The sequence below is a fragment of the Vitis riparia genome, chromosome 5, assembly GCF_004353265.1.
Source record: "Vitis riparia cultivar Riparia Gloire de Montpellier isolate 1030 chromosome 5, EGFV_Vit.rip_1.0, whole genome shotgun sequence".
Taxonomy (NCBI): Eukaryota; Viridiplantae; Streptophyta; class Magnoliopsida; order Vitales; family Vitaceae; genus Vitis; species Vitis riparia.
The window spans coordinates 12396562-12411698 of NC_048435.1; the positions used below are offsets into that span (position 1 = coordinate 12396562).

Sequence of the window (15137 nt, forward strand, 5' to 3'; positions counted from 1 at the left end):
AAAAAATACTGGATATTCGTTTGAGATATCTTCTTATTTTTTGTTTGTAAAATAAATAAATAAAATATGAGTAACTTTTATATCATATAGAAGAACTCCTAGAGGCTTAGCATTATAAAGGTAGTAGTTTAAAAAAAATTTAATATCTTAATTTTAAAATTTTTTTAAAATATAAGTAAATCTATACATGGGCTGGCAGCCAGATGCATCCTCCGGTTTTGGTACATGGGCTGGCAAGAGACAAGCGAAAGCACGTATGCACCAAAGGGGGCCACCTTCCAACCTATACAGATGAGGCGCTTCACAGCATGATGAGATAAATAGATCACTTCACTTCAGTGCCTATTAAACACTTAATGGCTGCTTCCAACCACGGTGAAGAATTACAGAATCATAACTCGGATGATAGCCCAACCCAGATCTCCAACCAGGCCGCAAATGGAGATGACAGTACTGGTAGAGACATGGATGCGGACGTGTACAAGGCGGCAGCAATGGGGGACATGGCATTCCTCTTCGAGAAAATTTCTGAATTTCAAGTCCAATTGAGTCCAAAGCATAACACGATACTCCATATCGCAAGCGAATTCGGTCAAGCATATTGTGTGTACTTGATGCTTCGGCTTACTTTATGTTCATCTCTACTGCAAGTCCCTAATCTGAAAGGGGACACTCCGCTTCACCTTGCAGCAAGGGAAGGGCACTGGGAGGTCGTGAATGTTCTTTTAGAGGCCGCAAGAAAACTTCATATTGAAACTGGGGTTGGAGTAGATAGGGAGATGTTGCTCACGATGACAAATAAGGGGAAAAACACAGCCTTGCATGAGGCAGTGCGATTTAACCATTCTGATGTGGTGAAGTTATTGATTGAGGAGGAACCCCGGTTTACCTATCGTGCTAATGATTCAGGTACGACTCCTCTTTACATGGCTGCGGAGAGAGGATTTACAGGCTTGGTGAAACTAATCATAGACCAAAGTAGAACTTCACCCTCTTACAATGGCTTAATGGGTAGAACGGTCTTGCACGCTGCTGTAATATGCAATGCCGTAGGTAGTATACCCACAATACTAATTATTATGTTATTTTCATATATGTAGATTAAAAGGGAACATTCATGCCTTTATTTATTTTGTTTATTTGCTTAATTTTCTTCAACTTTTTTCCTTTATCTATTAATCAGAAATGACAATGATGATATTGGAATGGAAGCCAAACCTCACCAAAGAAGTAGATGAGAATGGGTGGTCTCCACTTCACTATGCTGCAGACAGAGGTTGCGATCTAGAAATAGTAGAGCTATTGCTAAAAAATTCAGAAAAGAGTGTAGCCTACCTTAGGAGCAAAGATGGGAACAAGACTGCCCTTCATATTGCATCTTTCCATCATCATACAAAAATAGTAGAGAAGATCCTATCTCACTCTCCTGGTTGTCGGGAGCAGGTCGATGATGAGGGCAATAATGTTTTTCACTTTGCCTTGATGAAAAAGGGAGACGATGATTTTAACCCTAGTAATTACTTTGACAATCGTTGGTTAAGTGTGAGAGGACTTATAAATGAGAAAAATGTTCAAGGAAACACACCCATCCACCAGCTCTCTCTTAACCAAATTTCAGATTTTTTTTTCATATTCATGCACAAAGTGGATAAGAAGGAGTACAACAATGAAGACTTGACAGCTTACGACATAATTTTGAAGGCCAAAGAGGATATTTCCGGGAAAAAGGTAAGACTCCCACTTAACTTCAATTATATGTTTACTAGCAAATGCTAGTTTTCTTTACCATGTTTCTTATTTCCTTGAGCTATGTTATGTTTTGTTATTTTTAATATATTTGGTTTTTCAACCTAAACTTACCATCCTTTCATCCATATCCAATCTACTCATGTTGGATGAAAATAGAGAAAATAGAGAAAAGGAAAAGGAGATAGGGGAAAAACAATTATAAAATGTTTCTTTCTTTTCATTGTTCACTGAAAAATTAAGCACAAAAAATTTAAATTTAAGAGGAATGTACATAGCATAATTTGTTTTTGTTTCAGAAAAATTGTTAATATCTTTATTTTATAATGTTTTTCTTATCATTTTTTCACTTGTATCCAAATGTGAGAAAAAAAAAAAACCATTTTTTCTTAATTTTTTTTCCATTACTTTCCAAAATCAAATGTAGTTTAAGATTAATTTGAGGAAAGGAAAAGGAAAAAGAGAAGAAAATAAAAAGATAAGAACAATTTATAAGATTTCTTTTATTTTATTGTTCATAAAAAAGTTGAGAAAAAAAATTAAATTCTTAAGAAATGCGCTCTTTCCAAACTTTTTTCACTTTTTCTAAGGAAAATATTTTATTTTTTTCATTTTTTATTTTATATATTTTCATGGATTCTTTCCAAACTATATTTTGTTCATGAAAAACACTAAGGTTATGTTTATTTCATTTTTTTTTATATATTTTCTTTTCGATCTTGACATTTTCCCACACACTTTTTTAGAAATAAACATAATCTTGTCATTTGTTTTCACTTTTTTTTTTTAATTTTCGATGACCAAAATAGTCTTAAGATTTCTCAAGAACAAACATAGCATCAAGAAAATATTTTTGCTTTTCCACATTTTAATTATTTTTATCACATTTTAAAGCAGTAGAAGGTGAATAGGATAAAGAGTTAATAAAATTTTATTTTGTCTTCCTTTGTTTTTTTTTTTTTTTTGCTTGCCCTCATGGAATTATTACCTATACCTACATGAAAAAATATGGTAAAATTAAAGGACCATGAGGGTGCATGATTCTTTTTCTAATTTATCTTTTACCTAGGACTACTACTACTAATATTATTATTATTAACAAGACCCTTGTTCATCTTTCTTGTTGAGATAATTGCAGAACATCTATTCCAAAACTTATGAGAGTTTAAAAATAAAAACAAAAATGAAAGGAAAGTTAAAGTTTTTTTTCTTGTTTCTAAATTGATTAGATTTTTATTGAATAATTTATGTTGATGTTCAAATTTAAATAAATTGGCACTCTTCATATTATTTTTATTAAGAAGTTCTAGAACAAACAAATGACTCGATTAACCCCAAATCTCTTGGAATACCTAATCTTGATTTGATGTATTTAATTAAAGGTTGGTTAAGTTTGATGGATTTATCACTTGTATCAAATTTTCATTCAGTTGTTTACCCAGCAGTGAGCGACTGTATGTGAAAAAAATGGATTCATCAATTGAATTAAATTTTAATCTTCCTCTCATCCAATTTCAGGATCAGATTCTAGAGCAGTTAGAGTGTGCTATGCATGAAACTGAATCTAAGCGTTGGGAGAAGATGAGGGAGAGAGAGAGAAAAAGGAGAGAGTCCTTGACACCCTACAACACGATTTTGTGGGCAGGGGAAAAGGTAAGGGCTCCCACATAACTTTAGTTATATGTATTTTTGAAAATGCTAGTCTCAAACTGCATGTGCTCATTTGAATGAAAAGATATATTTTCTTTGAAATATGCTATGTTTTGTTACTTATAAATATTTTTGGATTCCTTGAACCCAAACTTACCATCCTTTCATTCGTAGCCAATTGACTCATGCCGGGAATAAGATCCCGACACCATAATTTATTATTGTTAGTAAGACTCTTGTTTATCTTTTTTGTCAAAATTAAGATATATAATTGCGAAACATCTATTTCAAAACTTATCCGAGTTAAAAGATAAATTCATTGGATTTATTTTGGAGTTGAAATTTAAGTAAATTGGTACTCATCATATTGTTTTTTTTAGTATGTGTATCTTCTGCTTGTATGTAATGCCTCTGTTATTATAGAAGATGACTGAGAAATATAATACCAACATCTTTTCCTCTCATCTTTCTCTATTTCATCACCTCTTTCATCTTGGTATCAGAGCTTCCATGGCTTCTTTCATTGAGACCTCTGAATCACCTTCTGCTAGCACTATGAATGTGTAAAAACCATTATCTCAGTCAAATAACCTTTCTACACCTATTCCTCCACCAGTAAACACACATTTTTTCTCTTTCCCGTCTATGAATCAACCTCTCACAATAAAGCTAGATAATGGGAACTACCTCATTTGAAAGAATCAGCTTCTGAATATCATCATCGCTAATGGACTCAATGATTTCATTGATGGATCTCGGCCTTGCACTCTTCGATTCCTCAATCTGCAACAACAAATCATCAATCCAGAGTAGTCGGTCTGGCAAAGATACAATCGACTTCTGATGAGTTGGTTGTATGCATCCTTGTCCAAAGATATAATTGCTCAGATCATTGGGTATTCAATAGCAGTGGAGATTCGGAACGCCCTTAATCAAATTTACTTTGCCTCTTCTATGGCACGGATTATCGAGCTTCACACCAAGCTTCAAATGCTCAGGAAAGATGGACTCTCAACTGGTGAATATATTCAAAAGCTCAAATCCATCTGCAACAGTCTTGTAGCAATAGGAGAACCAATTTCTGAGAAAGACCATCTCATCTATTTGTTTAGTGGATTAGATCATAAGTATAATCCTTTTGTTACCTCCATTCAAAATCGATTTGACCAACCAACTATTGAGCAAATCCATAACCTATTGCTTAGCTATGATTTCTGTCTTGAACAAAAAAACTTTGTTCCTCTCAATTTTTCCCAAGTCCATATGACTTATCTGAACAAGAAACCTTATAAATCAACCTCTTAACCTACATTCAATCACATTCACATTCAACCTAGATACTCTCCTCCAACTTTTAAGCCAACCACTAATCAATATCAACCCATCATTTTAGGCAAACCACAACCATGATAGCCTCTACCTCAATGGAAACCACATTCTTCAACCTAGAATCAAAAGCCTCAATGCCAAATTTGTGGTAAATTTGGACACATTGCTCTTATTTGCTTCCATCGCACAAATTTGAATTATCAACCCCAACCTTCTCCTAAATCTTTCAATACCGTTCTCACCACAAATTCCCAACTCTCTCATCCTCCAGAATTTTCTTACCTTGCAATGGCTCATTCTATTGTTACACATAACACTGTTCCTGATACAAATTGGTACATGGACTTAGGTGCTACACATCACTTTACTCTGAACATCAACATGCTTGACACTGTGACACCATTCAGTGGTTCAGATCAAGTGATAGTAAGGAATGGTAAGCAACTCTATATATCACATCTTGGTACTGCAACACAACCATCCTCTTATTCTCCTCTTGTTCTACATCAGGTCTATCACACTCCAAAAATTTCAAATAATCTTATTAGTGTTACAAAATTGTGTTATGATTTTATGCCACTCATTTTCTTGTCAAGGATCAGGTTTCGAAGAGGGTTCTCCTTCAGGGTCAACTTGATAATGGCTTATACAAAGTTCAGTCATGATGTTATCCTTCTGCTCTTTCCTTTCCTTCTTGAGTTTTCATAGCTAACATCAAGGATCCAAATCTGTGGCACAAGAGACTAGGCCATCCAACTTTATATGTTGTTAATCAAATCTTGGCTTCTTGTAATATTGCTCGAACACAAAAAATTCGTCTTAATTTTTGTAAGTATTGTCAATTAGCAAAGAGCCTCCATATTTCTCTGTCTCCATCCATTGCAGTAAAAACTTTTGAGTTGATTCATATAGACCTATTGGGTTCTTATCTTGTTCTCTTTATTTCTGGTGCTCGTTATTTTTTACTTTTTATTGATGATCATACTTGTTTTACTTGGTTTTATTTGCTCAAAACAAAGGATGAAGCATATCCTACTTTTCTCAAGTTTCAAGCTCTCATTGAAAATCAATTTAATACCAAGATTAAGGTTGTCCAATTTGATTGGGAAGGTGAGTTTCGATCTCTCTTCATATTGTTTTCTAATATGGGCATTGTCCATCATTTATCTTGTCCATATATATCATAATAGAATGGGCGGGTTGAGTGAAAAAATCATCATGTGGTTGAAATGGGATCATCCCTTCTTGCTCACTCGGGTATGCCCCTATCTTACTAGCCTTATGCCTTTCAAACTGCCACTTACCTTATTAATCGTCTCCCCACCCTTGTGTTGCACCATCAATCCCGTTACTTCACACTTTATCATAAACTCCCAACTTATACTCATCTTAAGGTTTTTGGTTCCTCATGTTTTCCATATCTACGCCCTTATAATACCCATAAAGTCCAATATAGGTCATTGGCGTGTGCTTTTCTTGGTTACAACTCACACCACAAAGGTTATTTGTGTCTTGACATTCATTCCGATAGGGTGTATATTTTCACCATGTGATTTTTAATGAGGATTCTTTTCCATTCAAGAATTTGTGATCCTCTCCCTTTCAGTCTATTTCTTCTTTCTCTTCTTTATCAGTTCCTCTATCTATTCTCTTGTCTCCCATTTTCCCATATCTTTCTACTTCTCCATTTATACCTCATTTTTTTCCTCTTCTCCTTCTACCTCTAGTACTTGTCCACCTCCTGTTGCCCCTACCTCATTTCCCTCTTTTTCACACTATGTCTCCATCTGTTCCACCTTCTTCTCCCCTTCTTCCTTCCTCTGTAGTGGACCTTCCTATACCTAGTGTGGATACAAATTTACTTGCTTCTTCTCGAACTCCCAATATTCATCTTATAGTGACCAAGTCTAAGGCTGATATCTACAAGCCTAAACTGTTGTTGCGTGTCTCCACAGGTCTTCTTATTGAGCCTACTTTCTTCCACCAAGATGTTAAAGATCCTTCATGGAAGTAGGCCATGGAATTGGAATTTGTTGCCCTTCAGCACAATAAGACCTAGTATCTTGTTCCTTTACCTTCCTCAGGTAAGGTAATCGGTTGTAAATGGGTCTATAAGCTAAAGCTCTAGCCTGATGGCCAAATTGAGAGATACAAGGTCTGCTTAGTAGCTAAAGGTTATCATCAAACCAAATGTATTGACTACTTCAAAACATTCAGGCTTATTGTCAAGCCTCCTACTATCTGTATTGTATTCAGTCTTACTTTTTCACAAAATTGGTGTATTAGATAACTGGATGTTCATAATGCTTTTTTACATGGCGACTTGGTTGAAGACGTTTTCATGGAACAACTGCCTAGATTTGTTGATCCTCACTATCCTACTCATGTCTGCAAGTTGGATAAGTCTTTCTACGACCTTAAACAGTCACCTCGAGCTTGGTATGCTAAGCTCAATAATTCTCTACTACACTTAGGATTTGTTACTTCTAAGAATGACTCTTTCTTATTTATTTGTCATTCTTCTCATGGGTTACTTCTTGTTCTTGTAAGGGAGCCACTACACTCAGGTTACTCACCTTATCTAACAGTTGCATCATCAATTTTCTTTAAAGGATCTTGGTCCTTTACATTATTTTCTGGGCTTGGAGGTTCATCGCACCCCTACTAGTATTCACCTCAGCCAAGCAAAGTATATCATTAATCTTCTTACCTGGGCTACTATGTTGGATGCAAAGCCATTTCCCACTCCTATGTCCTCCAACACAAATCTCTCTCTTCATGATGGTGTGGCTCTTGAAAATGGTTCGGATTATCAAAGCTTTGTTGGTGCCCTTCAGTATTGTACCATGACACGCCTAGATGTAGCTTTTGCTGTAAATAATGTGTGTCAATTTATGCACCACCCCTCTGTTGGACTTTGTGGAACCTAGTTTCGTTTGATCCGATTTTGGCGATCCAACCCGACCCGACCCGGATAATATTGCGTGGTTTTTTAATGTGCAATATCCGTGCAATATTTTTGGGCTCATTTAGCCTATTGTGGAACCACCTTTTGTGATTAGGGTTTTTTAGTGTGGTATGGTTGTTGTGTTTTATCTAGAGAGAGAAAATATTGTAGCCGCAAGAGAGAAGGGTTCTACTCTATCTTCTTCCTTGATAATAGTGAAATCCTTGCAACTCCGTGAACGTAGGCAAATTGCCGAACCACGTAAATACTGTCTCGTACGTGTGATGAATCTGCTCACAACTCCCATTGCATGTGCAATGTCTGGCCTTGTAGACACCATAGCATACATCAAGTTTCCAATAGCTAAGGCATAGGGAACCTTGCTCATATGGTCCCTTTCTTCTTCTATCTTCGGTGACTGTTCTTTGCTTAGTTTGAAATGACTACCCAAGGGTGTGCTCACTGGTTTAGCTTCATTCATGTTGAACCTGCTAAGAACTTTCTTCACATACTCTGACTGTGAAAGCTTCAATGTACCATTAGCCTTGTCTCAATGATTCTCATACCAAGGATTTGCTTTGTAGCTCCCAAATCCTTCATTGCAAACTCTTTGGACAATTGTTTCTTCAGATTACTAATCTTCTCAATGCCAAACCCTGCAATAAGCATATCATCCACATACAATAGTAATATGATGTAAGAATTGTCAAAAGACTTAACATAGTAACAGTGATTAGCTTCACATCTCTTGAACCCAATTCTATGCATAAAACTGTCAAACTTCTCGTACCACTGCCTAGGAGCTTGTTTAAGGCCATACAATCTCTTTCTCAATTTGCAGACTAGATTCTCTTGTCCCTGAATAATGAACCCTTCTGGCTGAATCATGTAAAGGTCTTCCTCCAAGTCACCATGAAGGAATGCTGTCTTCATATCTAATTGCTCAAGATGTAAGTTTTCTGCAGCCACCATTCCTAGTACAAGTCTGATTGTTGACATCTTCACAATTGGAGAAAATATCTCTGTGTAGTCAATGCCCTCCTTCTACTGGAACCCTTTAACAAATGATCTGGCCTTGTAACGTTTGCTACCATCATGCTCATTCTTTATTTTGTATACCCACTTGTTGTGCAAAGCCTTCTTTCCTACTGGCAATTCAGTCAGTTCCCATGTCTGATTCCCCAACAAGGAATCCATCTCATCCTTCATGGCTAACTCCCACTTGCTTGAATTCTCATCTTGCAAGGCTTCATCATAACACTCTGGCTTACTACCATCAGTCAACAGGAGATAATTTAAAATAGGTGAATAACGCTGTGGAGGTCTAATGTTCTTGGAAGATCTGCGAACTTCAGTTATAGGTGTACTCTGATCTACCTATGAATTTACATTCTCTTTATCTTCTTCACCCCCTTTTTGGACGGTACTTTCAGTCAATTCATCTACGTTGACAAACTTAGATTTATTTTGATCTATCTCTGTAACATCTGACACTACAATTGACCTGTCCTTGTACATAACCTGTTCATAAAATATCACATTTCTACTTCTGATGATTTTCCTATTTTATTCATCCCAAAACCTATAGTCAAATTTCTCATCACCATAGCCAATGAAAAAACATATTTTAAACTTTGCATCAAGTTTAATACGAGCATCAGAATCAATATGAACATAAGAAACACAATTAAAAACTTTTAAATGTGAAAACTTTATCTCTTTACTGCTCCAAACCTCCTTAGGAAGTCTGAACTCCATGGGAACTGATGGTCCTCGGTTTATCAGGTAAGCTACAGTGCTAACAGCATCAGCCCAAAAAGTTTTTGGTAGTCCAACATGCAACCTCATACTTCTAGCACGCTCATTGAGAGTTCTGTTCATGGGCTCAGTCACACCATTTTGCTATGGCGTCTTAGGAATGGTCTTCTCCATCCTAATTCCCTGTGCAACACAATACTCACTGAACCCTCCATCTATGTACTCTCCTCCATTATCTGACCTCAAACATTTTATTTTAAAACCTATTTCTGTCTCAACCATGGCCTTCCACTTCTTAAAAGTTTCAAATACATTAGATTTATTTTTTAGAAAATAAACCCATACCTTTCTGATTGAGTCATCAATAAAAGTGATGTAGTACCTTGAATCTCCAAGGGATGCAACGGGAGAAGGCCCCTACAAATCAGTGTGTATGAGTTCCAATTTTTTAGCCTTCGATGTCTTGCCAGTCTTCTCCATCCTAATTCCCTGTGCAACACAATACTCACTGAACTCTCCATCTATGTACTCTCCTCTATTATCTGACCTCAAACATTTTATTTTAAAACCTATTTCTGTCTCAACCATGGCCTTCCACTTCTTAAAAGTTTCAAATTCATTAGATTTATTTTTTAGAAAATAAACCCATACCTTTCTGATTGAGTCATCAATAAAAGTGATGTAGTACCTTGAATCTCCAAGGGATGCAACGGGAGAAGGCCCCCACAAATCAGTGTGTATGAGTTCCAATTTTTTAGCCTTCGATGTCCTGCCAGTTTTCAAGAAGCTCACCCTTTTTTGCTTTCCTAAAATGCAACTTTCACACATGTCAAAATCAATCGACTTCAATTCTGGTAGTTTTCCTTCTAACAACAGCATCTTCATCCCTTTCTCACTCATGTGACCAAGTCTACGGTGCCATAGGCTTATATTAGTACTTACATCAGCAACTGTAATTGTGTCTCTTGGACATGAGGTCATATATAGAGTACCAGTCTTCTTTTCACGAGCCAATACCCTAACTCCCTTTGTAACCTTCCAAGTACCAACAAATAGCATTGCATGTCCTTCATCATCAAGTTGTCCAACAGAAATCAGATTTCTCCTTAGATCAAGAATATGTCAAACTTTCTCCAGTAACCAAACAGACCCATTAGGCAACAATATCTGGACGTCTCCTAGACCCACAACATCCAAAGCTGAACCATCAGCCAAATACACTTTACCAAAATCACCTATAGCATAATTCTGTATGATTTCTTGGTGTGGAGTGGTATGAAACGAAGCTCCTGAATCCAAAACCCAATCATCAAGTGGATTGTCTACTGGAAGAAGTAATGTATCTTGTACCTCTTCTGTTATAGCATTAACATAATCATCTTCATTATTCTTCTTAGGACTTTTGCATTGCCTTCTAAAGTGACCTATTTTCCCACAGTTCCAGCATTGTACTTGTTGGCCTGATCTAGATTTGCTTCTATTTCGATTAGAATTTCTGGATTTTGATCTACCCCAGTTTGAATTTCTATCATTACCCCTGCCTTTTGTCTCAAGGTTTAGGGCAGAACCAGATCCTGAGGTTTCGTCAGCATCTCTTCGGCGAATCTTCTCAGCCAGAATTAAATCTCATTTTTTTATTGTACTTGAGCTTTTCCTTTCTCGTAGAATTGCTTACTACCATCCTCATTACCTCCCAACTATTTGGCAAAGAAGCTAAGATGATCAGAGCACGAATCTCATCATCAAAATCAATTTCTACAAACGAAAATTGATTTGTGATTATATTAAATTCATTCAGATGTTGTTCTACTGATGCATTCTCTGCCATCTTCAAATTAAACAATTTCTTCATCAGATGCACCTTATTGTTTGCGGATGACTTTTCATACATACCAGACAAATCCTTCATCAGATCTACTGTGGTCTTCTCCTTTACAACATTGTGTGCAACAGACCTAGACAGAGTTAACCTAATAACTCCTAGAATCTATCTGTCAAGAAGCGCCCATTCCTCAACCTTCATACTCTCAGGTTTTGTCCCTAAAAAAGGTAGATGCAATTTCATCCCATAGAGATAATCTTCAATCTGCATCCTCCAATACGCAAAGTATGTGCCATCAAACTTTTCTATTCCAGACACCTTTCCTGCTTCCTCTGCCATTGCTCTCACTCAAACCTAACCCTAGGCTTTGATACCAGTTGAAGGGAATTAAGCCAAATTCCCAACCTGTGAGAAACAAAAAATAGAGAAAACGCACGCCAAAGAATGAGTAGGCCTGGAAAACAGCATTGGGAGACAGTCAAGTGGATTCCAAGATACCTGAAGGGTTCATTAGATACATGTCTTTGCTTCACAGGTACAAGTTTGAAACTGTAAGGTTATGTAGATGTTGATTTTGCTGGTGATATTGATAGTAGAAAGAGTACAACTAGGTTTGTTTTTACTCTAGGTGGTACAACTATATCATGGGCTTCAAATCTACAGAAGATTGTTACTTTGTCTACTATAGAAGCTGAGTATGTTGCAGCAACTGAAGCTGGAAAGGAGATGATTTGGCTACATGGCTTCTTAGATGAATTGGGTAAGAAGCAGGAGATGGGCATTTACACAATGACAGTCAGAGTGCAATTTTTCTTGCAAAAAATTTAGCTTTTCACTCAAAGTCGAAGCATATACAAAAAAAATATCACTTTATCCGTTACCTTGTTGAAGATAAATTGGTAATACTTGAGAAGATTTTTGGATCTAAGAACCCGACAGACATGTTGACTAAGGGTGTCACTATTGAGAAGTTGAAGTTGTGTGCAGCTTCAATTGGTCTTCTAGCTTAAGGACAGGAGGATGAGTTGCAGGGATGAGGGATTATTTCTTGGAGGATGGCGATTTGATATTGGTGATTGAACTTGTCTCCAAGTGGGAGATTTGTTGGGCTTTGTGGAGCCTAGTTTCGTTTGATCCGGTTTTGGCGACTCGACTCGACCCTACCTGAATAATATTGCGTGGTTTTTTAATGTGCAATATTCATGCAATTTTTTTGGCCCGTTTAGCCCATTGTGGAACCACCTTTTGTGATTAGGGTTTTTTAATGTGGTGTAGTTGCTGTGTTTTATATAGAGAGAGAAAATATTGTAGCCGCAAGAGAGAAGGGCTGTACTCTGTATTCTTCCCTGATAATAGTGAAATCCCTGCAACTCCGTAGACGTAGGCAAATTACTGAACCACATAAATACTGTCTTATGCGTGTGATTGTTTTTCTTTGGCGTGTGTTTTCTCTATTTTTTGTTTCTCATAGGTTGAGAATTTGGCTTAATTCCCTTCACCCTTTATGTTCACTGGTAGGCTATTAAACGCATTCTCCGGTACTTAAAGGGCACATCTCATTTTGGTCTCTTCCTATAGCCTTCCTTGGACTTCAACATCACTTGCTATACAAATGCCGACTAGGTCTCCCGCCCCACTGACATGCATAGCACTGGTGGCTACTGCCTCTTTCTTGGCTCCAATTTGGTTTATTGGTCATATTCCAAACAAAAAGTGGTATCTCGGTCCAACACCGAATCAGAGTACCGTGGGGTAGCAAATGGGGCTACTGAAATTGCTTGGACAAAATCTCTTCTTCATGAACTTTCCATTACTCCCACTTGACCTCTCCTCATTCTCTGTGACAATATCAGTGCAACATACTTAGCTGCCAATCCTATTTTGCATGCCCAAACCAAACATGTGGAAATCGACTACCACTTTGTCCGGGAATATGTTCTTCAATGCTCTCTCTCTCTCTCTCTCTCTCTCTCTCTATCTATCTCTCTCTCTCTCTTCAGTTCACACCTTCTGACGATCAGCTTGCTGATTGCATGACCAAGCCTCTTGCAACCCAACATTTCATCACTCTATGTTCTAAGTTCACTGTTCTCACTAGAATGAGCTTGAGGGGAGATGTTAAGCCTAAAGATGTAATTAGTTAGGATATTATTTTCTTTATAGTCTTTTAGCTCCATGTGTACAGTTGGTTAGGATGTGTATCTTTTGCTTGTATATAATGTCTGCTCTGTTATTGTAAAAGATGACTGAGAAATATAATACCAACATCTTTTCCTCTCATCTTTCTTTGTTTCTCTTTGTTTCGTCACCTCTTTCTTCTTCCTCTTATTCAATTTCAGGATATAATTAAGCAATTTATGGATGAGAAAGAAAGCAAAGAGGACAAGGAGAAACGCACCTCTGCATTACGAGAACAAGGCAAAAACCATTTGATAGTTTCTGCGCTTATAACAACAATAACTTTTTCTGCAGGTTTCACCTTGCCCGGTGGTTACAAGGATGATGATGGCAAGACAATTTTATCAAAGAAAGCAGCTTTCATAATATTTGTTGTGATGGATACCATAGCCATGGTCTCCTCACTATACGCTGTATTTCTTCACTTTTTTATGACCATGCGTCATCAGGAGGAGTACCTTGCAAAGCACTTGGTTTGGGCCTTTATTTTGACCATGATTGGCATGGGAGCAATGGTGATTGCTTTCGCATCCGGCATGTACGTCGTTTTACCACATTCATCTGCCCTTTCATTTGTCACTTGCATGCTTTGCTCTAGCTTTTTCCTCTCCTTTATATTGGAATATTCTCAAAATTGGAGAGGTACGATTTCGGACATGTTTGGACTTACAAGAAAAACCTCTTGGCTCGGAGAAAAAATATTCTCTTTGTTTTTTGCGTGTTCGTTTCAAGGTCCGTGTCAGTTTAACAAGCAAATGTCTGCACATGTAGATGAGGGCTCTTAGACCTTTGGATGAGCTCTTTTTTGTAGTGGAATTGGAACAGTATTTTAGATGTAAGTAGACTATTGAAGTACTGACTTGTCTGAGCTGTGATTATATATGAATAAGATTAATAATTATTGTCAATTTGGATGCAATTGACTCATTGAGATTAAAATAATTAAAATTGTTTTTACAAATGAATTTTTATAAGTTAATATTAATAGTATCAGTTCTTAAAACTTATTATTATTATTATTATTATTATTATTATTAATTCACATAAATAAAATCAAATTTGTTACAAACTGTTTTTCATAACTTAAATTAATAATATCAAAATTTTATAAACTATTTTTTTTATTCATTGATATCAATGAAGTCAAATTTGTTTTGAAACGTTTTTGATAAGTTTATATTAATGGCATCAATTTCTTATAAATTGCTTTTGTCACTGATTTAAAATTATTTTTTTTATAAACTGTTTTCTTTATGCATTTGACACAATCATTTTTTTATCAACAGAATTTTTATCCATTGATATTAGTATATAAGATTGGCAGTGAAAATTGATTATCACGAGCTTGATATATATTAAAGAAATTAAGATTTCATCTTATAGATTGATTCTAATAAAATTGATATTAAAGAATTAGAACTTTACTATATAAATTATTTTTTTTATAAAATTTGAAGTGTTATTTTCTGGTTGTCTTTCATTCATACACTTATATATATATATATATATATATATATATATTCTTTATAATCCACTATTTATTTTATCATATTATTATTATTATTAATATTATTGTTATTATTATTATTTACTTTCTATTATCAATTAATTAATTAAGTATCAAAATTGTTTCAATTAACTTAGCAAAGATTCAAAAGGCTTTTTTGGACTTAATGGAGTGCCTAACAACTTCTTGCTAGGTAAATA

General features: G+C 36.0%; 1 protein-coding gene across 1 annotated transcript; it reads left to right on the forward strand.

Moving 5' to 3' along the window:
* The first annotated feature begins 356 nt into the window (after positions 1–356).
* Positions 357–14338, forward strand: LOC117915174 (protein ACCELERATED CELL DEATH 6-like). Its single transcript, XM_034830743.1, has 4 exons — positions 357–1053; positions 1184–1728; positions 3265–3399; positions 13592–14338. Exons 1-4 carry the CDS (start codon positions 357–359, stop codon positions 14213–14215), a joined length of 2001 nt encoding a protein of 666 aa, XP_034686634.1. The 3' UTR covers positions 14216–14338.
* The last annotated feature ends 799 nt before the right edge of the window (positions 14339–15137 follow it).

Coding starts and splice junctions, on each gene's coding strand:
- LOC117915174 (XM_034830743.1), top strand. CDS start 357: ATGGCTGCTTCCAACCACGGTGAAGAATTACAGAATCATAACTCGGAT. Junction 1,729..3,264: donor AGGATATTTCCGGGAAAAAG/GTAAGACTCCCA, acceptor ATCCAATTTCAG/GATCAGATTCTAGAGCAGTT. Junction 3,400..13,591: donor TTTTGTGGGCAGGGGAAAAG/GTAAGGGCTCCC, acceptor ATTCAATTTCAG/GATATAATTAAGCAATTTAT.